Source organism: Schistocerca americana, chromosome 4, assembly GCF_021461395.2.
Source record: "Schistocerca americana isolate TAMUIC-IGC-003095 chromosome 4, iqSchAmer2.1, whole genome shotgun sequence".
NCBI lineage: Eukaryota > Metazoa > Arthropoda > Insecta > Orthoptera > Acrididae > Schistocerca > Schistocerca americana.
Genome location: NC_060122.1, coordinates 725132245 through 725158130, shown reverse-complemented (window position 1 = coordinate 725158130; position 25886 = coordinate 725132245). Strand labels below are relative to the sequence as shown.

The window sequence follows — 25886 nt, the reverse complement described above, 5'->3', positions numbered from 1 at the left end:
TATTTTCAGGACAGTTTTCCTTTTGATATAAAAAAAATCTTTTATTGCTCATTTTGTCTTACAGTGAAACATATTTCTTTGCTCATTTATTACAAACATCTTGTTATGGCACACTTATTAGATGTCAATAATAAAAATACACATGCTGTCACATGAAATAAAACATCTAAAATTAAGACCATTTAAAAAAAGCTGAACTATTGCAGCTTCTTCTATATGATCTGTTCCTGTGGCACCAGAATACAATTTAATCCATGGATACTTCCATAAATAAACATGAAATCAAAGAATACAGAAGTTATACTTTTATCACCAATTTAGTTTGTTAATATATACTTTCTTATCAAAATTATATTACTCCATAGTTAGTAAATCTCAATACTTAAAAAAGTCACAAAAAAGTTATACTTTCATCACCAATTTAGTTTGTTAACATATACTGTCTTATCAGTTTATTATCAAAATTATATTACTACACAGTTAGTAAAGCTCAATACTGAAAAAAGTCACTAAAAAAGTAATCAGCCACACAATAAAAACATGAAGTGTGTTTAATAGTTACAACAATTCCTATATTTCAGGATAAGCACTTCCTATCATGTTCTTTCCTCTGTAGCGAAAAGTATGTGTGTTTATAAAAACTCTTTTCCCACTTAAACTAAGAGAGCACTTTTGATCGGGGCGTGCTACAAAACATACTGTGTAAAGTGCCATTTCCAGTTCTGGACTAGTGCCAACAAACATGGATCCAACTGGTTTTATAACATTTTCCCATTTGTAGTGCAGCTTCAAGATTGCTCCCTTCTGAAATAAGCAAAAAAAGTATTCAGCAAATGGCCATTACACTATGACATTCAACTGGCAGGATACTGAAAATGCAAACACACCTTATGTAGTTATCTTGTCAAAATAAAAGTAAAGTGTGGTGTCTAGCCATCAAGAATTTAGCCATTATGTAAGCTAACAGTCTATTCTCTGTTTAAATTATTAGTTACTGAATGAAAAATTATTGTTAATGCAAGACATCAGGTTCTTTTTATCTGTCTGCATTTGTTTCTCTTATGCTCTTTACATAAATATAAATCTGCAATTTACAGTCTGAATTAATATTTGAGACTACTTTACCAGAAACTACATAACTTTATTCACTGATGCACTAAAAGTACATTTGTTTCGCGAGTGATCCCTTTTTTTTTATATTTATTGTGGATTTCTGAAACAGTGAGTGGGAGTTACTTTAAAAACCACACATTATTAACAGTTTCTTTCTTTATGCAATAAAAGAACAAAGTCAGTCACACTGTGATCACGTAACAAGCTTTAAGAGGGGCTCTCATTATTATATTATCTCACAGCCATAAACAAAATTGAAATCCATAATATATAGTCACCTGAGACCTGATGTTAAACTCTAATCAAGTTTCACCTGTAATTGTAAAAACAAACACATCCACATATCAATACACATTGTTCAATCCAAAAACGAAAAAGAAGTTTCCAACTTTCCTTCTCAAAGAGTGTCAGAAGTAAATAAGTTTTTTATTCATTAAAGAATACTGTTTGCAGCATTGTGGTTTTTATTTTGGATTATCACATATATTTCTCTGTTCATAAAGGAAATTTAGGCAGATGGAAATAATTACAATTGCCTGTCAATAAACACTTTCTCTAATGTGGTTTGTTCTAAGGAATTCTACTCGGTACAAGCAATGCAAATGCTCACAAGCATCAGATACAAGACTGGCATCCACCCTGAATTTTAAAAATTTCTGAGGGTTGTGGAGAGGTGTTCAGTATGCTCACAACAAAATTTTCAACTCATTTCCAGAGAGGTAAAGGTTTAAGAAACAGAGGTGTCATTTTCAAAATGAAATTGTTGCATATTTAAGTCTATCATTGTAGCATAGTTTCTGTTACTACAGTGACAAATGAATTTTCAAATGGAAGTGTTCCAGTACCATGTTTCAAACACAATACTATCTTCACTCCTGGTCCACTCAAGTATTACATTGCTGTGTGCTATATACACAAATTTTTATAACAATAACCTTGACACATTTCATATCCATGGTGAGATCATTATCGTGTAGATCTATGGAACATGTATAGAATAAACAGAAAATAAATACATTACATACTTACATGTCCCAATTCAAGCTTTCTAATGTATCCTAAATAATCCGCATGTTTTAAAATTTCTTCATTATTAAAAAAGATCCAGTTGTGTAGCCCTGAAATTTCTCCTCTCTTGAGTTCACCTAGGAATACATGTTCAAATGCACTTGATCCTACACGTCCACCTCCTCTGGAATACATTCCAAACCAAATTTGATTCAGCAAATTCTTGTATGCCTTTGGATCTCGTCTTACCAATCCTGTAATAGCATCCATTTTCAAATATAACCAACCACATTTGATTAAAATATGGAAAGAAGATTTTGTAAAATAGCTAATTACCATGATCTGCCAGAAAGCGCATTGCAGTACTCATTACGGGAGTTGCAAGAAATGTATCCAAAAGACTGCTCTCCTCTGCACGTTCCTGGGCAGTAACATGCTCATTGACAGACGTATCAGCAACATAATTATCATAAAGCATGCGCACTTTTGCTACAGTTGGTAACTGAAAGACTCTCTTGTCAACAGAAATTAAGCTGTATGAGTGAAAAAGAAAGAATAAATAATTAATATACATAAATAAAATGATGACAATTAGGATACAGCACACATAGATTCAAGATGACAAATACTACTTAATATAGCTTTTACCTGACAAAGTTGGGCAATCCACATGACATTAGGTTGAAAGTTATTTATACTAATATATTCAACATATTTCATAATAGCCTTAAAATTAGAGAAGCAGCCGAAGCTGTCACCATATAAGTCGACAATACCAATACAACTCTACATACAAAAACATATTTTTCAGCCAACATCAACTGGTGATCAACTGCCAGCTGCTTGTGGCTTCCATGAAAAAGAGAACTTCCATCTCAATAATTAAGTTTAGGAGCCTTTTCTCAACTGCACTTATTCATAATAGCAAATAGAACAAAATGTATGTGTTGAACTTGAAACTGTTGGTTAAAAAATAGAACTGTGTTGGCTCTTGGTAAACATTCCAGGTTATATGGTCATGGCCCATGAAACTTCTTCATTCCTAGTGTTTTATTCAGAGCTACACAGTGCACTGTACATCTTCAGAGGTGCTCATGGTTCTGCTGAGTCTTACCAAGCCAACAATACTCAGCAGAGCCATGACCACTTCTGAAGATATTCAGGGAGCTTTGAACAAAAATTTAGGAATGAAGAAGTTTCATGGGCCATGACCATACAACCCAGAAGATTTACCAGCAGGTAAGATATCCGATTGTGAAAGACTTCATTGTACAATTGGAACGATGTTAGTTGGGATGTTCTGTGTCCATATTTCTCTTGCTGTGAGTCTCCCTCCTCACTTCAGATCAAACCATTTGTAGTGTGATGGCATTCTGAATACAAGATCATTAAAGAGTTTTCAGAAATTATGATTTCTTGCAACAAAATGTTTATCATTTATGTTTTACGTTCATGCGCAGGGATTGTAGCAGCACGGACATATATACTTTGCTGTGTTGGACCATTGCCAGGCTGGTCAGGGTGCCAATGTTAGCCGATGGACAGCTACTGGCAACATGGATTGCCATTTTGATCAGAGCCCCTATGCCAATCCTTTTTTAAATGCAAAAAGAAAAAAAAAATATGAAACACTTTGGAAATGTTCAGTCTTCATGTTATACTTATAAAAGAAAGGTTGTATGTTAGCAAAGACGATGTAATTGTCATAATGACAAACTTCTGTAGTTGTGATGTTTGATTACTATGATTACAGTGAAAGTGGAAATAACTATTTGTCAGTGGAGACTTACAATTAACCTGTGCTGTCTGAAAAGTTTCTTTGATAAACCATTACCCTGCCTTACTGGAAGCTTTAAGAAAGGTGTAATGAAAATAAATATTTCATATAATTACAAAAAGCAAAGCAGACAAAGAGGATACTGCGTAACAATCTATTAGTATATAAACATACTGGAGTTATATAATAATTACCTGTTTCAGACTATTAAAAGCTTAGTTAACTGGAAGACTGGAAAGCAATGAAAATTACAGAAACAATTTAACAGAAATTTGATGAAATAAAAATTTGTTTCAAGTTGATGCTACCGCAAAAAACAAGTAATGAATAATACATCCTCTGGATGATACAATAGCAACAAAAATAAACAATATTCTTAAGCTATGGAAACAAATCAAGCAGTGGCAAACTTTTGTATTGCAATATTCTTAAGCAGTTATTTTAAATCATCCAACATGAAAAAATGATCTGGATAATGCTATAAATAATTTCCTGAAAAGAATTTGGAACCAAAAGTGAAATCATTCTTACATTATTCACAAAAAGCATGCAGACAGAAGAATTATTACATTCGTAGTTTGCCAGTCCATGATCTGGATAATGCTATAAATAATTTCCTGAAAAGAATTTGGAACCAAAGTGAAATCATTCTTACATTATTCATAAAAAAACATGCAGACAGAAGAATTATTACATTCGTGGTGTGCCAGTACATGTTTGTATAAATTAAAGTGTATCATAGCACACTCCTAAATTTTAGATCAAAAAATTTCCTTTTCTGCATATCTTATTGTGTGATTATTGCAAGATTTGTTTTCTTTATGATATAAAATTGGCTTGTTCAGTATCCTAAGGGACGACATGGGTTTACTGTGAAAACCCCGATTACACAGAAAACCAAAACTGCAGTTGTCAGCATCAGCTGACAAGGCAAGTATCTGGAAAACTGGGATCATGATTAACTACATTAGAATGCAAATAACTCAAAGATTAATCAAAGCATAAAAGGTCACTTGTGACACATAGGGCAAGTGCCAAACTACAAATCCAATGAACTTGGATTCAATCCCCAGTCAGTTCAAGTATTTTAGCTTTTACTTATGACTTCTTTTACCTCTGACAATGGTTAGTATTTCAAGTTTCACTGTGGTTTGAAGTTTAATATGAACTGTAGATCCCCCAGTAACTGGCTGAGTAAATCATTTCATATGTCACATTCAACCAATCTTCAGGTTGTGGACAGGTTAATTAACAAAAGATCACTCACAAGTGCAATGTTGAACAAGTGACCGTCTTTGTGGTTCAAAGAATTACATGGCAGCTGTGGAAGAATGATTACTGATGTGTATCTCTGCACATTCCTTACTGATGAATGATTCTTACAAATGAAAAAATGACAAAACAAATTGTTGTATGGGAGAGCACAACTACTGTGCAGGTGTCTTAGTTATTTTCTCGTGGAAAACCAGCACAATGGACAAGACACATCTTCAGGATGGGACAGGGATTGCAGTAATTTGCTAAAGGGTGTACATGCACAGACACAATGTATATGCTCCATGAATCTATGGCCCACTACGGAGTAGCATATTATCCCAAGAACAAAAGAAGGGCAACATAACAATGATTGTATTCTGTGAAAAACAAATGATTTGATTTGTCATTTTAAATTGTCACTTTGCACTCTGAACTCTGAATTTGTAAACAGTGCTTCCGAATTCATTATGAATATTGAAGAAAACTATATAAATAAAAGTAATTTTGAAGAATGTATGGGAGATTTCATGTACAGAAGATGTATATGAAAGGTATCTGCACATTTACTGAAGACACACAGAAACTGTCATAAGTCATTTCCTTCCAGCATACACTGTGTAAGAAGGAAAAGGAGTTCTCAATACTGTAACAAGAGTCATGGGTATTTAAGAAGAAGAGGAAATCAGAATAATATGTAATCTCTACTGACTGAAGTAAGTAAAAATCTTAACTCTGAAATCCAGTGGGAGCACTACACAGGTATTAAACCTCAGAGACAACACACAGCAGTTGAAATTGAATGCCACTGCACAGGTAGTAGTGGTAGAAACTGACATATTTGTTAATGCCAAAATCTGCACAAAAGTCATAATAGACATCAGCTTTTTCTGTCTGATGACATAAAGAAGACTCTTTGGAAAATAAGTGATGTTTAATATAAATGGGATGGACAATCTAAAGATGCCATTTTTGGACATACAAAATTGGCATGCAATGTCACAAAGCTTGTTGCTCACAAACTGTAATAAAAATTTATTCCAGTTTGCAAGTACAACTGAAGACAAAACTAGAGTTATAGAACATCATTAGAATAAAGAGCATAAACTATGAATGTAACTTTGTAGATCTGTGGTGAAAAACTAGGTCACACACATCATCATTTCTTTGGCCCATGAAACACGACAATTATCAAGCAACTCTGCAAAATTATGTTCAACTGACACATTCCACATCAAACCATTTACTGTGAATATGATCTAAGGAACATGGAACTAATTAATTAACTAAAATTTATGGCATCCATACATCATCTTCACTATAGAAATACTTTTAAGATTAACAGCTACAGGTTTGTGCACTGAACTGTCACAAGCCAGCATTTAAGAGATGAATGACTTACGGCAAAGGTGCAGCATCTGTTAGGCTGTTTGATCTTGTACGGGCCTGATAATTTATTTTTATGAATTTGGCAGCATTGTTCACATCTTTTTTCAGCAAAGTTTCACTCAGGTTTTGTAATTCCTTGTCAGTAACAGGTGGTGGTAAGGCAGCTGCACACAATAAAATTCTGCTGTATATTATAAATGTTGTCAGACAAAACTGCTTCAGCACTCTAACACCATTATCAACTTCCATAAAGTGCATAACAAGTATTTATACAAAGCAATATTCACAAAATGTACATCATTACATTTAGTCACAGGAAAATGTCTAGCAACAGAGACAAGGCTTATGTATTAGCAGAATCCACTGAATGTATCACAGGAAACATAACAAGATTGCAAAACAAGACTAATATATAAGCAAAATTCTCTTACTCTGTTATATAAAATATTACACCATTAAAAGTAAGAAACCGGTATTTATACTAGTTTTTGAGCTCTTGGTCTTTTCCTTTTATTTTTTACTCATTTGCAAAAGTACACACATTCACACACAACCACGCAGACTCCCAATACTGATAACCTTACCAGAGCCTTTATTGACAAACTGTATCCTATTCAGCTCATCCATAAACAGATCTTCTGTGCCATCTCCTCCTCTGACACCAATAAACCTGTAATGCAGCCACTGGCCAGCACTCTTTTGACAACCCAGTATCAGCCTGGCCTTGAACAGCTCAACCACAATCTATATACCAAGGCTTTGACTACCCTGTGTCATGTCCTGAGATGAGGAATATCCCACGCACGCCACCCAAAGTAGTGTTCTGCCACCCACTCAACCTACAGGGTAACCTTGTCCATCCTTCCTCCACCCTGTTCTCATACCCAAAGATGATTCCCTTGTGCTTAGCATCCCATACACCATCCACCACCTCCTACCACGGTCACTTGCAGACATTTCCTACTCAATAAATGGCAGGGCTATGTGTGAAAGCAGCCACATTATAAATCAACATCATTATGAAAAAGGCAGACTGCAACTCACCATGTAGATGATACGGTGAATTGCATACAGGCACTACAATAATACAGTTACGCATGGCCAAAGCACTTTTCAGAAAACAAGACACACACACATTCATGCAAGCAAGTGCACCTCACCCACACACAACTGTTATCTCCAGCCACTATGGCCAGAATATAACTCTCACATTGAACAAAAACAACAATCTGGAGTGGGGTGGGAACGGGGCAGAGATACCAGGGTACTGCTGAAGGGAGAGATGAACGCTGTCTGGTGGAGCGTGCTGGGACTAGACAGTGGCATGACAGAACTACCAGGTGCAGCTCCTTCAAAGGAGAAGTACTCGTGAGTTAGGATAAAATTAGTAAGGTGTATGTGGAATGACGTAGTGGATTTGAAGTCAGAAGGACACTGAAAGAAGTAGTGTTCAACAGCAGCAACACCGTGGCCATCATTATGAAAAAGGCAGACTGCAACTCACCATGTAGATGATACATGGATGTTGGTGATGATGCATTGGAAATTGGTGTCAATTATGACGAGTGGTGTTCCAGGAGGTAAAGGGGTGGAGATGGTGGAGATTCGGTGAAGGAAGCGGTTGGTATCTTCAACATGGGAGGTCAGATTTTAAGTAATTGGTTGTAGATGTTCGTCAATGAGGGCCAAAAGTCTTTCGTGAGAGTACACTAACAAGCTACAATCGGGCATCAAGGACCGTTGGGGCTGTGGATTTTGGGGAGCTTGTAGAAGGTGGGTGTACAGGGTGACATAGGGATGAGGAGGGAAATAGGTACATGGAGCAGCAACTGGAGCTTACACTGGACTTAGGAGATAGTATCACTCTGGCAGAGTTTATAGTTGCAGGAGTCAGACAAATGGCAGAGGTCTTTCACCAGGTAGTCACTATGATTCATAACGGCAGTGGTGGAACCTTTGTCTGCAGGTAAGATGATTACATTAGGATCTGTTTTAATGCTGTGTATGATTGACCTTGCTTCTGCTGAGGGATTGGTGCCAAAGAAGTGTTTCCATTGAAGGGATTGGGAGAAGAAGAGTACATCTTTGACAAGCCCAACATTGTAAGGCCTCTGGATAGGACTGAGGCTTCTATGGGGCCGAGGATTTTGGTGGAAAGGTTAGCAACACTGTTCTGGGATTGTTTTGGGTCTGGATTTAGTGAGGTGTTGACAGGGTGTTTTGAGTGATGTGGCAAATTGAAAATGTCAGCTAGGAAGGGTCTGGGTGGTGTGAGGGGTTGATGAGGAGGAATGCTGTGGGTAGGATAGGAGTTGTATAGTTGCATCCAAATGAGGCAGTGTGATGTCAGCAGGTTAGAAAACTTATGGGATTGGTGCTGGAGAGCAAGGAATTCAATTTCAAAGATGTTGTGTATGTAGTAGCCACTGCACAGTATCAGTATCTTGCAGAGGTGTTTCTGGGATGCCTGTGTCGCAGAGGTGTGTTTTTGCGGTATTAGCTTTGGGAGGGAGAGGGACTAGCAGAATCTGAAGAGGAAACATCATTGTGGAAGGAGGGATGTAGCCCAGAGGAAGGAATTTTATGGTTAGGCCTTTGTGGGGAGGGGGAGGGGGGGTTCCACACTTCAGGCAACATTTAAGAAATAGGATGTGAGACTGGGTTTTAGCCAGGGAAAGGGATGCTTTTCTGAACTGTTGCAGAAAGATGGAACAAGAGTCCATTGTGGTAGAGATGGCATTGGAGAAACAGGAAATGACATTGGAAACGGGCAAATGAAGGTGTTAGGTGGTTGTGAGGGAAACTGCATAACAGAAAAGAACTTGTAGAAAAAATACATACAGACACGCAACAATATGCATGGACACGTAAAATTTCATACAGACACACTAAAATACACACAAATATTTAAAAATATGCACAAATATGTGAAAAATCTAAAAATATGCACAAACAAGCACACAGAGAAGGACCTGGGGAAGGATGAAGAGGCCAAGTTGAAGGTATGGTATTCCTGGAAGATGACCCGGGGGTGGTGAAGTAGGAGGGGGGAGGATGGAGGAGGATCACAGTTGGATGGTAGTATGAAATGAGAGAGGTAGTGTTCAATGTTGGGATTAGGTTGACTTTGGTTGGAGGGACTGATGGCAAAGAAGTGTTTCCTTTCCCAAGTACTTTCCCAAAAACACAAAACTTTCAACAAGAATCATCCTATCAGAACACGAAGGTTCCACCACTTTGAATCAAAGTGACTACCTTGCAGCAGGCCTCTGCCAATTGTCTGACTCCTCCACCTACAAATTCTGCCAGGGTGATTCCATCCCATAAGTCCAACACAACCTCCAATCCCTGCTCCAGGTACCTATTTTCCTCCTCATCTCTATGTCACCCTGCACACTCACCTTCTAATTGTTCCCCAGAATCAACAATCCTGGACACTTCCTTGTAGATGGTTATTGCACCACCACTAAAAGAATTCCAACCCTTATTGACCAACACCTCCAACCAACGGCCCAAAATCTAGCCTTCCATGTCAAAGATACCAACCACTTCCTTCACCAACTCTCCACCATACCCATGCCTTTACCTCCTGGATCTCTACTCATCATGTTGATGCCAGTTCCCTATAAATCAATGTCTCTCATGCCCATGATATTGCTGCTATTGAACACTACCTGTACCAATGTTCGTTGGACTCCAAATCCACTTCCTCATTCCTCATACACTTTACTATCATTACCGTAGTACACAACTACTTGTCCTTTGAATGGAAGGTATAAAAAAAAAGTCAGTGGCACGGTCATGGGCACCCACATGGCACCTTCCTATGCCGACCTGTTTACGGTCCATCTAGAGGAATCCTTCGAAGCCTCCCAAAACACCAAACCCCCTGGTCTGGTTCAGGTTCACTGACAATATCTTCATTATCTGGAATCAGAACAAAGACACCCTCTCTTTATTCCCTCAAAACCTCAACACCTTCTCTTCCATCTGTGTCACCAGGCCCTCCTCAACCCAGTGTGCCACCTTCCTGGAGCTGACTTCCTCTTTTCTTGGTGGCACCTCTGTCCACAATAAACCACCAACAGTACCTGCATTTCAACAGTTACCATTCCTTCCACAGTAAAAAATTCCTCTCATACAGCCTGGCCACTTGGGGACAGCGTACTTGCAGCAAGAAGAACTCCGTTATCCAGTATGCTGAAGGTCTCAGAAAGGTCTTCACAGACAGGCATTACCCCCCAGACCTAGTTTGCAAACAGATTTCCCATGCCGTATCCCCTCACACTCCCAATTCTCACACCAACTCCTGATCAGCTACAAAGGAGTGCCCCCTTTGTCACCCAGTACCACCTTGGACTGGAACAACTGAACATCCTTCATCAGGGATTTGATTATTTATCATCAGGCTCTAAAATGAGGGACATACTACCCAAAATCTTTCCCATCCCTCCTACAATGGTGTTCCATAGCCACCAGACCTCCACAACATCCTAGTCCATTTCTATACCACTCCCAACCCCAATGTCTTACCATATGAGTCCCAGGAGCAAGTCCTCCCACCCACCCACTCCACCCATCCAACACTTCCTAGTCCAGACCTGTCACAGCCTTATCACACCCCGTCAGAGGGTGGACCAGCTGTGAAAGCAGTCATGTCACATACCAACTCTGCTGCAAACATTGCACAGCTTTTTATATTAGTGTGACTACCAACCAACGGTCTATTATGATGAATAGCCATAGAGAAACTGTAGCCATAGCCAAACTGTGGCCAAGAGGAAAGTGGACTACCCTGTGGCACAACATGTAGCTGATTCTCGATTTCAAAGGTTGCTTCACAACCTGTGGAGCCATCCCTTCCACCACCAGCTTTTCTGAACTGGGCAGATGGGAGTTATTCTTACAGCACATTCTCTACTCCCAGAATTATCCTGGCCTACTGTAACCTACTGTTCCCACAACCTCCACCCAACAGTTTCTGCCCCACTGTCCTACCATATGCTCCCAAGTCACATCCCCTCTCCATCTCTGTGGGCCACTCTCTGCCAATGCACCCACTGGTTCTTTTTCCCCTTTTCTGCTCCCTTCCCCCACCCTCTGCCAACAAAACTGTGCCTTGCAGCCTTGTCATGCTGCCATCTAGTCCCTGCTCACTCAATCAGACAGTACTCTTCTTTTCCCTTCTCTGCCCCACTTGAGACTGCTATTTTTGTTCAACATGACAGTTGCATTCTGGCCGTAGCAGCTGGAGATAGCAGTCATGTGTGCATGAGGTGAGCTTGCTTGTGTGAAGGTGTGTGTGTTTGTTTTCTTTTCTGATGAAGGCTTTGGCTGAAAGCGCTGCAGCATATCCTGCACTCATGCAATCCCTGCCTCTCCTTATCTTTTCCCTTCTCCTTTCTGTCCACAACACTGATCACTGATTCCCAGTCGAGATTGTGCACTAACTTCTCCCACAATTGACCCCCCCCCCCAAATGTGAGCATTCTCTCTCACTTCCCCCCCCCCCCCCTCCTTCACCACTCTCCCTCTCCCCTCCCTGTCTTCTCTTCATCTCCACCTTCCTTCCCTTTTTGGCCCTCCCTCCCCCTATCTCTTATGAACACCACCCTCTGCACTCCTTTCATCTTGTTGTGCAGCTACTGAATCATCTGCCAAAAAACCTGCCTTACACTATCCCACCAACCCTTGTGTCCATCTGATTCCTTTTTTTATTCTGCTGCAATTCAAAGTTTAGTTGGCTGCCAATTCCGGGTTCACATTTCAGCCTATCCCTTATGTGGCCTTCCAACAGCCCACTTCCCAATAAGGTGGCGCTGTTTGTATAAGTAATCTGCCATTCTCAATTCATTCAATGTACACATTGCTATATCTATATTTGTTTGCCTATTTATTTATTTATTCACTCAGGGATCATCTTACAGTAACATAGAATTTGTCATTGTGATGCAATGAAAAGAAATAACTAAAAATGTAAAAATACACAGAATATATAAATTTACTTTTTATGAAGATGTGGTGCTATAGACGAATGTTGAAAATTAGGTGGACTGCTAAGGTAAGGAATGAGGAGGTTCTACGCAGAATCGGAGAGGAAAGGAATATGTGGAACACACTGATAAGGAGAAGGGACAGGATGATAGGACATCTGCTAAGACATGAGGGAATGACTTCCATGGTACTAGAGGGAGCTGTAGAGGGCAAAAACTGTAGAGGAAGACAGAGATTGGAATACGTCAAGCAAATAATTGAGGGCATAGGTTGCAAGTGCCACTCTGAGATGAAGAGGTTAGCACAGGAAAGGAATTCGTGGCAGGCCGCATCAAACCAGTCAGTAGACTGATGGGGGGGGAAAAAAAAAAAAAAAAAAAAAAACGAAGATTGGGCAGTGGCCTTGACTGCATTTGCCTTAAAACCATGGAGCAACAAAATCAAGGTGGTGGGACAGAGCAAGCAAACACCCTCCTCCTTGATATACAGTCTGCATCACAACTACTACACTGCTTCATTGTACAATGTTCATTGTTTTACACACAATGTGATCCAGATAACTTATAATATGAAACATAGCTTTGCTCTTCATTGTTGCATACACTATTGACACCGGTGGTGACTTCTGAAGCATAAACATGCTGCTGTCCCCCTTCCACTACTTTCAGTCTGCTCAGAAAACTGACTCTAGCCTCATAAACATGCAACTATGCACATCTTCATACGTTATTCTCTGTTCAGCTGAAAAACTGCATAGCATCCCCCCATGATAACTGAGATGCTGAACTCAGGAAAAAGGCAAGACATCATTATCAAGCACTATAGTTCTTGGCACATGATTTTCTTGTAACATAATTACATCGTGATCATGTACGGTAATACAGCAGAGTGTTGCAGTCATCCCCTTTCATTATTAACCACTACTCTGTGTGCTCTAAGTAATCTTTAACTGTATACTATGCATTACTTACGAAGAATGCTTTAGCTGCCTTTTTAAACTCCATGATTATATATAGGACTATTATTGAAATACTTATTAACTAACATTTTCCCTGATAGGCACAACCAATTGGTAGACACTCACTTTGGTGCAGTAAGGACATCAGTTCTTTTTTTTTTTTTTTTTTTTTTTTTTTTTTTTTTTTTTTTTTTTTTTTTTTTTTTTTCAATGAGCCCAACTACTGCTTCTAATTATAATCCTTAAGGCACTTTTCTGCAGTTTAAAAATGGTGTTTGTGCCTTCGATCCCCAAAAAAGAGTCCCTTAGCTAAGTATTAAATGTACCAAAAGACATGGGCTGTTACAAACTGATAATAGAACTCTAAGAACACAACATGCTGATCACATTCTTATTGCCAGTCTTTTTGTTCATTCATTCCATGTTAATTAACAATCAATTTTCATCCCTAAAAACTTCATGTTTTTTACACAATTTACAGATTTATCTCTATGTTTAATGCAACAAAGTTATTTTCTCTCTGTATACTACAGTACACACCGTTTTTTTATGTTCAATTTTAATTTTTTACAATTTTAATTTTTTACATACTGTCCAATCATAAACAACCTTGAAGGTTTCATTTGCCTTCTCTAATACATACTGTCCAATCATAAACAACCTTGAAGGTTTCATTTGCCTTCTCTAATAGGAGTTCTGGAGTCATATCAGTGACTATGTATGATGTTGCTGTCATCAGCAAACAGAACTTTTTCTACATGTCTTGTACAGGATAGAAAGTCATTGATATATATATATTATGAGCGCAACTGGGCCCAAAACACTACCCTGAGAAACGCCTGTGTTTATACATTTCTTGTCTAAGTTTGTTTTACCAAAAATGTATCACAAGCAGATGTGTGAACTATATCTCCTCAAACCACTTGTTAGCTATTCCTCTTACACCTACTGCTTCTGGCTTATTTAGTAGTATTTTAATGTCAACATGTCAAAAGTCTTGGACAAATCTGAAAATATGCCCGTAACACAGTCTTCCTTGTAAGAGCTTCAAGTATCACTTCTGTGAACTTTGTGGAGCCGGATTTTGTGCTCTTCCCTCTTTGAGAATCAAACTGTGCTTTGTTAACAAAGTTGTATTTATTCATGTAAGTCATTAGACTATCTTTCATTATTAACTGAATTATTTTTTAGGTGCAGACATAGCAAAACTGGGCTGTAGTTTTCTGTAATCTCTGCATTACCTTTCTAGAGTAGAAGCACAACTCAAGCACACTTTACATATTCTGGAAAAAGTCCAGACCTAAAGGGCTTATTTATTTTGTTTGTTATTGGGGCTTGTGTGCACACTGTCAGAACAGAGACTGGGATCTCATTTATGCCTGCTGGCATCTAATTTTTCTGTATTGCATCATTACTTCAAGCTGTCTCGTGGGAAACAACGTCATTGTGATTGCAATGTAAATCATTGTGGGTGCTATATGTGTTTCAAAACGATTTTACTCAACTTCTCTGCAATACCAGAGAAATAGTCATTTACAACATTTGACAATTCTTGTTGTTTTTTTAATCATTCTACCCTGACTTTCATTTGTATCTTTTCCAGTTTAATGGTGTATAATATCCCATACTAAATACTTTGTTTTTATTTCTGCTTTATGTATTGTCACTGAATATTATTATTATTTTTTTTTTTTTTTTTTTTTTTCCCAGTAAGCTTTACCCTTCTGTGTATTTTTCATACTTGTGACAGAAATCAAGGAACTGTGGATTAGTGTAATGCTTTTGTAAAGAACTGAGAAACCTACATGTCTGAGAGGACTTTCTAATACCCACACTTATCCATCTATTTTCTTTAAGTGCTGATGTAGAAATGCTACTTTTGGAAATGTCTCTTCAAAATTTAACTTAAACAGTGTGCAGGATTTTGAGTTCTTACCACCCACAGTGTTTCCCACATACCTTCGTTGCAGGTTTTATTTGTCAGTGCCCTAGGAAAAATATGTACTTTATGTTCTTAGAAGATCGTTCTGTAGAATTGCTGTTTTTTGGGTTTTACCAAGGCTCTTTTTAGCTTTATTATCTGATAGTAATGATCAGGAGGATATAAGATGAACATCAACAAAAGCAAAACGAGGATAATGGAATGTAGTCAAATTAAATCGGGTGATGCTGAGGGGATTAGATTAGGAAATGAGACACTTAAAGTAGTAAAGGAGTTTTGCTATTTAGGGAGGATGGTCGAAGTAGAGAGGATATAAAATGTAGACTGGCAATGGCAAGGAAATCGTTTCTGAAAGTATTTGTATGGAGTGTAGCCATGTATGGAAGTGAAACATGGCGATAACCAGTTTGGACAAGAAGAGAATAGAAGCTTTCGAAATGTGGTGCTACAGAAGAATGCTGAAGATTAGATGGGTAGATCACATAACTAATGAGGAGGTGTTGAATAGGATTGGGGAGAAGGGAAGTTTGTGGCACAACTTGACTAGAAGAAGGGATCGGTTGGTAGGACATGTTTTGAGGCATCAAGGGACCACAAATTTAGCTTTGGAGGGCAGCGTGGAGGGTAAAAATCGTAGAGGGAGACCAAGAGATCAATACACTAAACAGATTCAGAAGGATGTAGGTTGCAGTAGGTACTGGGAGATGAAGAAGCTTGCACAGGATAGAGTAGCATGGAGAGCTGCATCAAACCAGTCTCAGGACTGAAGACCACAACAACAACAACAGTAATGATCAGAGAAGCCAAGACAATTACATTACAATTTTCCCTGTTAATATTTGTAAATATATGATCTAAGACTGATGCCAAAGTTTCTGATACCCTAGTAGCAGTGTTTAGCAATTGAACCACGCCAAAAGTGCTCAAAATGTTTATGAAATTTTTACAGATTTCACCCTCAACACCTGTGCTAATATTCACATAACCACCTGTTGTTATCTGAGACTCTTTCAAGGTCTTCTTTTAATTTGTTGAATAACGTGTCCGCATTACCACTAGCAGACTGGTATAAGCATAGAACCGTTAACTGCTCATCAATGACTGATTTCTTTAGTTCAATAGTTGTAAATGTTTATCTACATCTACACTAACTGTGGTCATATCTTCTAATATGGCAATATAACGATAAATTATAATTTAGAGTGACTGCGTGAGTGAGAGAGTGACTTGATCCCCCCCCTTCTATCGGAGGGAACCCAGTACTCACATCTATACAATACTGCAAGAGAGAAACTTATGTTGCTTGTTTCACAACTGCTCTTCTGGCCATCAATGCAAACCTTTTTCTAATTTTGCACATTCCTTTAAAGCCATTACTTTTGTCTTTTATTTTGACATTTTTCTATTGTATTTCGCACACACAAGATTCAGTTGGCGGAGTGACCTTTTGACACTGTTATGATTTTAATAAGTTGTTGTTGTTGTTGTTGTGGTCTTCAGTCCTGAGACTGGTTTGATGCAGCTCTCCATGCTACTCTATCTTGGCTAGCTTCTTCATCTCCCAGTACCTACTGCAACCTACATCCTTCTGAATCTGTTTACTGTATTCATCTCTTGGTCTCCCTCTACAATTTTTACCCTCCACGCTGCCCTCCAATACTAAATTGGTGATCCCTTGATGCCTTAGAATATGCCCCGCCAACCGATCCCTTCTCCTAGTCAAGTTGTGCCACAAACTCCTCTTCTCTCCAATTCTATTCAATACCTCCTCATTAGTTATGTGATCTACCCATCTAATCTTCAGCATTCTTCTGTAGCACCACATTTCGAAAGCTCCTATTCTCATCTTGTCCACACTACTTATCTTCCACGTTTCACTTCCATACATGGCTATGCTCCATACAAATACTTTCAGGAACGACTTTCTGACATTTAAATCTATATTCGATGTTAACAAATTTCTTTTCTTCAGAACCACTTTCCTTGCCATTGTCAGTCTACATTATGTATCCTCTCTACTTCGACCATCCTCAGTTATTTTGCTCCCCAAATAGCAAAACTCATTTACTACTTTAAGCCTCTCATTTCCTAATCTAATTCCCGCAGCATCACCCAATTTAATTCAACTACATTCCATTATCCTCATATTGCTTTTGTTGCTGTTCATTTTATATCCTCCTTTCAAGACACTGTCCATTCCATTCAGCTGCTCTTACAAGTCCTTTGCTGTCTCTGACAGAATTACAATGTCATCGGCAAACCTCAAAGTTTTTATTTCTTCTGCATGGATTTTAATACCTACTCCGAATTTTTCTTTTGTTTCCTTTACTGCTTGCTCAATATACAGATTGAATAACATCAGGGATAGGCTACAGCCCTGTCTCACTCCCTTCCCAACCACTGCTTCCCTTTCGTACCCCTCGACTCTTATAACTGCCATCTGGTTTCTGTACAAATTGTAAATAGTCTTTCGCTCCCTGTATTTTACCACTGCCACCTTCAGAATTTGAAAGAGAGTATTCCAGTCAACATTGTCAAAAGCTTTCTCTAAGTCTACAAATGCTAGAAATGTAGGTCTGCCTTTCCTTAATCTATTTCCTAAGATAAGTCATAGGGTCAGTATTGCCTCACCTGTTCCCAGTTTTTCCATTCGTCTGTAAAGAATTCGCGTTAATATTTTGCAGCCGTGGCTTATTAAACTGATAGTTCGGTATTTTTCACATCTGTCAACACTTGCTTTCTTTGGGATTGGAACTAATATATTCTTCTTGAAGTCTGAGGTTAATTCATCTGTCTCATACATCTTGCTCACTAGATGGTAGAGTTTTGTTAGGCCTGGCTCTCCCAAGGCTGTCAGCAGTTCTAATGGAATGTTGTCTACTCCTGGGGCCTTGTTTCGATTTAGGTCTTTCAGTGCTCTGCCAAACTCTTCACGCAGTATCGTATCTCCTATTTCATCTTCATCTACATTCTCTTCCATTTCTATAATATTGTCCTCAAGAACATTTCCCTTGTATAGACCCTCTATATACTCCTTCCACCTTTCTGCTTTCCCCTCTTTGCTTAGAACTGGGTTTCCATCTGAGCTCTTGATATTCATGCAAGTGTTTCTCTTTTCTCCAAAGGTCTCTTTATTTTCCTGTAGGCAGTATCTATCTTACCCCTAGTGAGATAAGCCTCTACATTCTTACATTTGTCCTCTAGCCATCCCTGCTTAGCCATTTTGCACTTCCTGACGACCTCCTTTTTGAGACGTTTGTATTCCTTTTTGTCTGCTTCATTTACTGTATTTTTATATTTTCTCCTTTCATCAACTAAATTCAATATCTCTTCTGTTACCCAAGGATTTCTACTAGCCCTCATCTTTTTACCTACTTGATCTTCTGCTACCTTCACTATTTCATCTCTCAAAGCTAACCATTCTTCTTCTACTGTATTTCTTTCCCCCATTGTTGTCAATAGTTCCCTTATGCTCTCCCTAAAGCTCTCTACAACCTCTGGTTCTTTCAGTTTATCCCAGTCCCATCTCCTCAAATTCCCACCTTTTTGCAGTTTCCTCAGTTTTAATCTACAGTTCATAACCAATAGATTGGGGTCAGAGTCCACATCAGCCCCTGGAAATGTTTTACAATTTAAAACCTGGTTCCTAAATCTCTGCCTTACCATTATCTAATCTATCTGAGACCTTCCAGTATCTCCAGGCTTTTTCCATGTATACAACCTTCTTTTATGATTCTTGAACCAAGTGACAGCTATGATTAAGCTATGTTCTGTGTAAAATTCTACCAGGTGGCTTCCTCTTTCATTCCTGAATCCCATTCCATATTCACCTACTACATTTCCTTCTCTCCCTTTTCCTACTATCGAGATCCAGTCATCCATGACAATTAAATTTTCGTCTCCCTTCACTATCTGAATAATTACTTTTATCTCATCATACATTTCATCAATCTCTTCGTCATCTGTGGAGCTAGTTGGCGTGGGCTTCGTATCTATCTTGGCCACAGTAATGCGTTCACTATGCTGTTTGTAGTAGCTTACCCGGATTCCTATTTTCCTATGCACTACTAAACCTACTCTGGCATTACCCCTATTTGATTTTGTGTTTATAACCTTTTAGTCAAGTGACCAGAAGTCTTGTTCCTCCTGCCAGTGAACTTCACTAATTCCCACTATATCTAACTTTAATCTATCCATTTCCCTTTTTAAATATTCTAACCTAACTGCCCAATTAAGGGATCTGACATTCCACACTCCGATCCGTAGAACGCCAGTTTTCTTTCTCCTGATAACAACGTCCTCCTGAGTAGTCCCTGCCCGAAGATCCTTATGGGGGACTATTTTACCTCCATAATATTTTACCCAAGAGGACGCCATCATCATTTAACCATACTGTAAAGCTGCATGCCCTCGGGAAAAGTTACGGCTGTAGTTTCCCCTTGCTTTCAGCCGTTCACAGTACCAGCTCAGCAAGGCCGTTTTGGTTAGTATTACAAGGCCAGATCAGTCAATCATCCAGACTGTTGCCCCTGCAACTACTGAAAAGGCTGCTGCCCCTCTTCAGGAACTACATGTTTGTCTGGCCTCTCAACAGATACCCTTCCATTGTGGTTGCACCTATGGTACGGCTATCTGTATCGCTGAGGCACCCAAGCCTCCCCACCAACGGCAAAAGTCCATGGTTCATGGGGGGGGGGGGGGGTTACAAGTTATAATTTAACAAGTTATTAAATTTAACAAGTTATAATTTAATAATTAGCAAAAAGAACTGATATATCTCTTGTGATATAATTTAATGCCCTGATTTACCTTTGAACTGACAGAGAATATAATCAATGTGAAGATCACCTAATGACGGAGAAAGACAGTAACCTTACTTACGACACTGAATATCTTTCATTGGATGAGGCTGGAATGTAATAAGTTTTATTTTAGTGTTGGACTGCCTGGTGCTTTGAAAAGCTTCTAACTTTTATTCTTGACCACAGCTTCTTCCTGTCTATTTAATCAAAGGTCTTTTCAGAATCAATAAGAAAACTTGAGTCTCTGGATAAAAATCACTGCCTGTGCCAACCACAAATGTTAATTCCTGCGGTACACAGAAATTGTGTGTGCCTATTCATTTTACTGGTGTCTGCAAAAACTGTGTGCACCTGCTTGTCTTGCTAGAGTCTGTACAATACTCATACTGTTCCACACTTGTCCTGTATACCTTTACCTAAACTACACTCCTGGAAATTGAAATAAGAACACCGTGAATTCATTGTCCCAGGAAGGAGAAACTTTATTGACACATTCCTGGGGTCAGATACATCACATGATCACACTAACAGAACCACAGGCACATAGACACAGGCAACAGAGCATGCACAATGTCGGCACTAGTACAGTGTATATCCACCTTTCGCAGCAATGCAGGCTGCTATTCTCCCATGGAGACGATCGTAGAGATGCTGGATGTAGTCCTGTGGAACGGCTTGCCATGCCATTTCCACCTGGCGCCTCAGTTGGACCAGCGTTCGTGCTGGACGTGCAGACCGCGTGAGACGACGCTTCATCCAGTCCCAAACATGCTCAATGGGGGACAGATCCGGAGATCTTGCTGGCCAGGGTAGTTGACTTACACCTTCTAGAGCACGTTGGGTGGCACGGGATACATGCGGACGTGCATTGTCCTGTTGGAACAGCAAGTTCCCTTGCCGGTCTAGGAATGGTAGAACGATGGGTTCGATGACGGTTTGGATGTACCGTGCACTATTCAGTGTCCCCTCGACGATCACCAGTGGTGTACGGCCAGTGTAGGAGATCGCTCCCCACACCATGATGCCGGGTGTTGGTCCTGTGTGCCTCGGTCGTATGCAGTCCTGATTGTGGCGCTCACCTGCACGGCGCCAAACACGCATACGACCATCATTGGCACCAAGGCAGAAGCGACTCTCATCGCTGAAGACGACACGTCTCCATTCGTCCCTCCATTCACGCCTGTCGCGACACCACTGGAGGCGGGCTGCACGATGTTGGGGCGTGAGCGGAAGACGGCCTAACGGTGTGCGGGACCGTAGCCCAGCTTCATGGAGACGGTTGCGAATGGTCCTCACCGATACCCCAGGAGCAACAGTGTCCCTAATTTGCTGGGAAGTGGCGGTGCGGTCCCCTACGGCACTGCGTAGGATCCTGCGGTCTTGGCGTGCATCCGTGCGTCGCTGCGGTCCGGTCCCAGGTCGACGGGCACGTGCACCTTCCGCCGACCACTGGCGACAACATCGATGTACTGTGGAGACCTCACGCCCCACGTGTTGAGCAATTCAGCGGTACGTCCACCCGGCCTCCCGCATGCCCACTATACACCCTCGCTCAAAGTCCGTCAACTGCACATACGGTTCACGTCCACGCTGTCGTGGCATGCTACCAGTGTTAAAGACTGCGATGGAGCTCCGTATGCCACGGCAAACTGGCTGACACTGACGGCAGCGGTGCACAAATGCTGCGCAGCTAGCGCCATTCGACGGCCAACACCGCGGTTCCTGGTGTGTCCGCTGTGCCGTGCGTGTGATCATTGCTTGTACAGCCCTCTCGCAGTGTCCGGAGCAATTATGGTGGGTCTGACACACCGGTGTCAATGTGTTCTTTTTTCCATTTCCAGGAGTGTATTTCCAAAGAAATCAGTCCCTGGTTTGACAAGTTTAATAGTCAAAAGTTTATGCTATTCCCACAGGCTTAACTTTAGTCTTCTCTGTTTGCAAATATGCCTTTCCTTTGCTTTCTGTTACGCACAAACAAGGCTCTTTAACTGGCATGAAAATTTTAGTGCCATGTTTAAGACTACCTATATACCTCCATGTTTAAGACTACCTATATACCTCCTGTAGACTCTTCAAACAGTAACTGGAAAAGTTGATCTCTCTCTTTATCAACAACATACAAGATAGTGGCTGTGATGCAATACTCTTTGCTCTCTTTAGGATTTCTAGAGTCTTTTAATGACCACACATCAACTTTTGAAAAAGATTATGTTGGCTGAAAGACTTAAAGGTATGTGGAGAGTGTAAAAGCTAGTTAGGAAAATTCACTTAATTATCCAACACAAACTAACACTTTCTTCTTCTTAAGCTGATCTTTGCTTTCAACATAAAACAGTACTGAATTTGGAATTTGTTATGAATTTAGAACTTGTTTAGCAACATAGACATGATCCAAAAACAATAGCTCTTTAGTAGTGCCCAAACAGAACTTAAACTTTCACTTCTTCAGTTACCAGTTTCTATATTTTGCTTCATAAATAAAATATTAATATTTTATATGTACCTGACATTAATAGTGGCCAGCGTCCCATTACTACAGTAACTGTATAATAATGATAATTTAGGTTCTGTTTCAACTAACTGAAAATTAAGTTACCATACCTCTCTACTTTAGACAGGACAGGAACTATTTTTATGTTAACATTTGTATACTGTGATCTACTAACTAGCTAAAACTATAATGGATGCAACTGTAACATGAAAGTACTAACATATGAAGTACCATGAAAATTTTTTTCATGAGATACAAGAAATATCAGGGATACAAAATAGTGATGACAAAAGTAAATTAAAGCATAGGAACAGCGTGTGTAATGTGGATCAAACCAAAGCACACATGGTAGCTGAGTATTATCACCACAGTTTTGGATGTGAAAGGACGCAAAAAAGTTAGTTTCTTAATATATGGTACCATACGAAAAATATCTACCAAATGAAGTGGCAGCAGCCATCACACACGGTATTGCAGTAGTTTATCACCACCTGCAGGAAGTGTTGCACTGTGATAAGAAATGTCTATCTGACAGGCAGCTAAACACGAAACTTCTGCTAAGGCACTGCCATTGTGAGTAAGAAACAAACAAATGATAAATGCACACTAGTAAGTGTAGGAAGTTTATATACAGCTACTTCTATTTAAATCAAGAAGATGCTCGCTGTTGTCTTTCTTGCCCTTTTCTTTTTAATATCTATTTTGTCAGTGAAGGAATTCATTCCACAATGTCATTGCTGCAATCTTCCATACAGTTTAAATGTGAGAATTGATTTCATCTTGTTCAGTACAATAATACAAACCAAAGACATGTTACTTTTATTTCAGTGGCCTAAAAAAGGGACTGAACAATGCTTCAAGCAAGCAACATGACCCACAATTATAAATTATTTTCAAAATCTATCACTACACTGATATTCTGTATCCATTCATGGAACAAACATTGTGTCTCGTAGTATCTGTAAAAACCTATACCGGTAGTGTAAATTCTTGCCCCTGGTTGTTCCATTTGTTACAAGAAACGTTGGTGGTATGCTATGGTACAAACAGTGGCTGCTGAATGTTGTAATTACAGTCTGCATGAATGGAATTTTGGAGCTTCATGTGAAGTATCACTTAGCAATGATGTCTGTTTTACACTTTCTAAATGCTTTTGTTACATGTGGGGGCACATCAAACGGCAAACCTTCATTAACAAGCAGGGATATGGTGGATATACAGGTAAACCGCATGTTTTTCCTGTTTGTAAGTTAAATTAACCGAATAAGAGCAACAAAATTTTTCCCATAAAGCACATTTTCGTGTTTTCCTGTACAACAAAATCGGCTGTAGTGAGGAGTGGATCTGTCATTCGTAAATAAAAAGCAGTCACCTTCGGAATTGCTTACAGCAACACTTATAGCTGTTTATGAAAGACTCTGAATCGCTGAATCCTTTTATCATGTAGTTATTGAGTCCCGAGTTTAAGCCTCTGTGCACAGACCTTGCAAACAAAGCAAAAAACAGTATGTCACTTATGAGACTAGCCGCTATTAAGAGCAAACGTGTCTTGCGCTTTTAATTATTCATACATCGCGCGCTTTCTCTTATCGTACAGCATGTTTACCATGTTACTACCACTTTATCACTTACCCAACAATTCTCCCACAAACAGTAGAGTGTAAATGCCAACAATCTTCATTTCGGTATACATTGCTCGGCCAGTTAGAGCTACACCAACTGGCCCTTCTTTGTGCCTTAATAACTGACTTATTTCGCGCCCACAGCTGTATGTCTTACGTCATCTGTATCTTTTTTTTTTCTTTGCGTGCTTCGTTCTTGTGCACGTCGTTGTGCAATGATCAACCTTGTTTCTTTGAAGCGTTCCCGCGGCCTCTTCCTCCGTCACATAAAAACGACTTAGTAAAGAGACATACCCACGCTTTTTGTTAGTACTGGCACACTAATTGAACCGAAGTATATAAGTAATCACGTAGTTTTGTTTTTTATCTGTTTAAATTTTGTCATATTGTAGGCATCTAAAATTTTATGCATCCGTAAAGTAAAGAAGGGAACATGCTCAACATTTATTAGATATTGAGGGCAAACAATGACGCCTGACAACATCAGAACATTATAAACTGAACACATCTGCTCAACTCAACGCTCGGTGCCCCTCTTTAACCACGTATAAATTAACATAAGATACAAACGATACATCGACTTTTTGAATACATCGAGGTTTCATCCATAAACATCGATGTTAGCGTCGATATTTCGAATGGCGACACAAGTTCGAAAACATCGACATCGTTCAACAATGTGTCATTCACTCCATTCGTGCCAGCTCAGCCGTCGACCCATCCAGCTATGTAATTCGTGCAGTGCTCCATTTATAGATGTTCTCATGATTTTTGTACTTTTAAGGTAGTAGTTAATTAAAAGTTAAAAAATATTTTAATTTACTCCAAATAGTCTCAGATGAACTGGGCGCTGCAACGTCTGCGCGTAATGTAAGAGATTCTCATTGTCGATGCCTGTGTGTGTGTGTGTGTGTGGAATTAGTCTAGTTCGTTATGTGTGCCTGTGTGTGTGTGTGTGTGTGTGTGTGTGTGGAATTAGTCTAGTTCGTTATGTGTCCGTTATGTACCAGTTCAGTGAACAGAGATACCAGCACATAAAAATTTTACCGATTAGTTGGAGAAAATTTATAGATGTGTGTCGAATTTTAGTAGTAAGTTATTTGAACTGATGGTAATTTTTTAGGTTCAGATCATGAGCATACTGATACCAGAATTTAATTTGGAAGGGGAGAGAGTGTTTCAAAAAATGGGCATCTTAAAAAAAAATGGACTTGCAATAGATCATATAATAGCTCTTAATTGTATACGGTATTTTAAGTTATTGTAGGTCAGATTTGTGATAAAATTTGACATTCACATGAAGCAAAAATCAGTCAGTAAAATTGTGGTGGAATCCCCATGGAGATGTGTTTTTGTACGGCAGAAATCGTTGTTTGGATGTGGCAGTAAACATATCCGTATACATGCTGAGAGTATGTATGTTTGTAACAAACAATACAATTTCAAACAATACTACTGAGTACAGTCAGTGTGCGACGTTATGCCCTGTGTGCTTAGTGGTGCGCAAAGAGCAGGGAAACTGGGACAATGAACGTC

The 25886-nt window shown here is 39.3% G+C and overlaps 1 protein-coding gene across 1 annotated transcript; it reads right to left on the bottom strand.

Moving 5' to 3' along the window:
- Positions 1-14: 14 nt before the first annotated feature.
- On the bottom strand, positions 15-24847 carry LOC124612718 (endoribonuclease CG2145-like). Its single transcript, XM_047141075.1, has 5 exons — positions 24361-24847; positions 6555-6705; positions 2458-2654; positions 2143-2375; positions 15-804 (listed from the first exon to the last, which is right to left on the bottom strand). The coding sequence occupies exons 1-5, from the start codon at positions 24419-24421 to the stop codon at positions 571-573; spliced, it is 876 nt and encodes a 291-aa protein (XP_046997031.1). The 5' UTR covers positions 24422-24847; the 3' UTR covers positions 15-570.
- Positions 24848-25886: the final 1039 nt, after the last annotated feature.

What these genes read in the sequence shown, in the direction of transcription:
- LOC124612718 (XM_047141075.1), bottom strand. Translation starts at nt 24,421, where the DNA reads ATGTATACCGAAATGAAGATTGTTGGCATTTACACTCTACTGTTTGTG. An exon ending in GTTTGTGGGAGAATTGTTGG is followed by an intron (nt 6,706 to 24,360) that starts GTAAGTGATAAA and finishes TATTGTGTGCAG; the next exon opens with CTGCCTTACCACCACCTGTT. An exon ending in GAAAGCTTGAATTGGGACAT is followed by an intron (nt 805 to 2,142) that starts GTAAGTATGTAA and finishes TGCTTATTTCAG; the next exon opens with AAGGGAGCAATCTTGAAGCT.